This window comes from Hipposideros armiger, unplaced genomic scaffold, assembly GCF_001890085.2.
Source record: "Hipposideros armiger isolate ML-2016 unplaced genomic scaffold, ASM189008v1 scaffold_458, whole genome shotgun sequence".
Lineage (NCBI taxonomy): Eukaryota > Metazoa > Chordata > Mammalia > Chiroptera > Hipposideridae > Hipposideros > Hipposideros armiger.
The window spans coordinates 810,489-812,562 of record NW_017731808.1 but is presented as its reverse complement, the minus strand read 5'-3'; the positions used below and the strand labels follow the sequence as shown (position 1 = coordinate 812,562).

The following is a 2,074-nucleotide window of genomic DNA, read 5'->3' as shown; positions in this document are numbered from 1 at the left end:
GTATTTATATTATAAATATGTATACATATCATGTACCTTCCGACTTTACAGTGTATACACTGGGCAAAAAGATAAATAAAACCAAGCTTAGAGCCTTGGATTGTAATTTATTGGGTTGTCAGAAAAGTCATGATGCCTTTTTGCAACGAAAAACAGAAAAAATACATCATGACTTTTCCGACAACCCAATATTATGTCCATAATAAGGGAGTGGTATTTTGAAGTCATTTTGGGATTACGATCTCAGAAGCCATATAGAGTTATTCATGTTTTCTGAATGTTATCAGCATAAAACCATGAATCAGCCAAGGTACTTCCTGTCTAGCTGTGGGATAATGTTGCCAGCATGGAGAAGGCAATTTTTTTTTTTTTTTTTACCAATGATGGGATGGTCTAGAAGCAAGCAAACCCTGTGACCACTGTTTTCAGATGGACGCTCTCAGGCCCTTCAGGGAGGGGCTTGGGCTGCCTCGAGAGGCGACACTCACCTGTGCTTAACCCAGGTGTCACACTCCCTGACTCGCTCTGTGTAGTTCTCCGGCAGGAAGCCCCGGCAGCCCGTCCGCTGGGAGACCCCAATCACCCAGCCCTCGCTGGCTTCCTCCTGCTGAGTGGGGTCCACAAAGACGTGGTCTCCTGGAGTTAGTGTCAGCTCATCCACGTTCTGGGGTTTATACTGGAATAGGGCCCTCAGGGTCTGGAAAAGAAGCAACTGTTTTCAAGTCTCAAGCTAGGATTTTTGGTGGAGGAGACGGCAATAGGAGGCTTATTATGTCTGCCTCTTGCTTTCAGGCTCCCTGATAGGCTGTGTGTCTCTAAGACGCCACCCAAACCTTCGTCTGATGATAGTGTAGAATATAACAAAATGTAGCCTGGAATTCTTTGGATAGAGTTAGAAATGAATTTTGCTGTCTTCTATTATCCACCTATCTATCATTTATTATGTATTATGTATGTATGTATCTACCTATTATCTATCTATTCATCTATTATCTATCTTATTATCCATCTATAACTATCTGTTTATCTGTCTATCTATCCTTCCATCCATCCATCCATCCATCCATCCATCCATCCATCTCTGCATACTCATTTCTCACATGAAGGACCCGGAAGCATAATCAGGCTTGCACGTCCTTGGTATGAGGTTGCCCACAGCTTCCCCTGCCACATGGACGGTGGTGGACTCACTCACACTTATTCCGTGGGTCCTTAAGAAGCACTACATGGTTTCTATGTGAACCAATCAATTTAGGGGGAGAAAGCCTTGGAATGAGATTTCACTCAAATCATTATTTAAACAAATTAATAAGTAACACAATGTATTCATAAACCTTTGCAATAGTCCATTTTTATTACCAGAAATGCTTGTATTCTTTCCAAATTTCTGTGTGTCTGCAACATATGTATATATATATATATATATATCAATGCTAGTTCCAAATTGCACAGAAAAGGACATGATTTTAGAGAAAGGACATGATTTTAGAGAAAGAAGTTCTTCCTTTTACTAAAATATCTCCAGCAGAGGGCTGCTGGGGTGAGTGCAGTGTGTGTGTGTGTGTGTGTGTGTGTGTGTGTGGCAGCCTTTCATTCACCCAGCCACCTGCTGGGGTGAGTGCTGGCAGGGAGAAAGCGGGGTGTTCACTCATCCAGCTTACCTGCCCGGCCTGGGCTCACTCACCTGGTAGTGCACAAATCGCATGTCCCTTGAGTACAATGTTGCAGTCCATTGGCAGCTGAGGCCTGGGTGCACGGCTCTGGCCAGCTGCTCCAGTGTCCTCTGGTGGTGGGGGTAGAACTTGTGGGCCAGTGTCAGATGCAGCTGCTTGGTGCAAGGCTTCACGGTGCAGTCTGTGGAACCAGGTAAACACAGGAGTGCCGGGCCCTTACCCACCGTCAGCATTACATGCCCAGGCTGGCTACACACCGAGGATGGCCACGCTTCCAGGATGGCTACACTCCCAGGCTGGCTATGTACCCACGATGGCCACGCACCCAGAATGGCTACATGCCCAGGCTGGCTACGCACCCAGGCTGTCTACACACCCACGATGGCCACACACTCTGGATG

General features: G+C 45.9%; 1 protein-coding gene across 2 annotated transcripts in view; it reads right to left on the bottom strand.

The window, feature by feature from the left end:
- Positions 1-2,074, bottom strand: part of UBASH3A (ubiquitin associated and SH3 domain containing A) — a 40,172-nt gene that overhangs the window by 22,610 nt on the left and 15,488 nt on the right. For both annotated transcript variants that reach the window (XM_019665990.1, XM_019665991.1), the window contains exons 5-6: positions 1,685-1,854; positions 489-697 (exon numbers count right to left, since the gene is read on the bottom strand). In XM_019665990.1, coding sequence (XP_019521535.1) covers positions 489-697; positions 1,685-1,854 — 379 coding nt within the window. The remainder of the gene's footprint in view (positions 1-488; positions 698-1,684; positions 1,855-2,074) is intronic.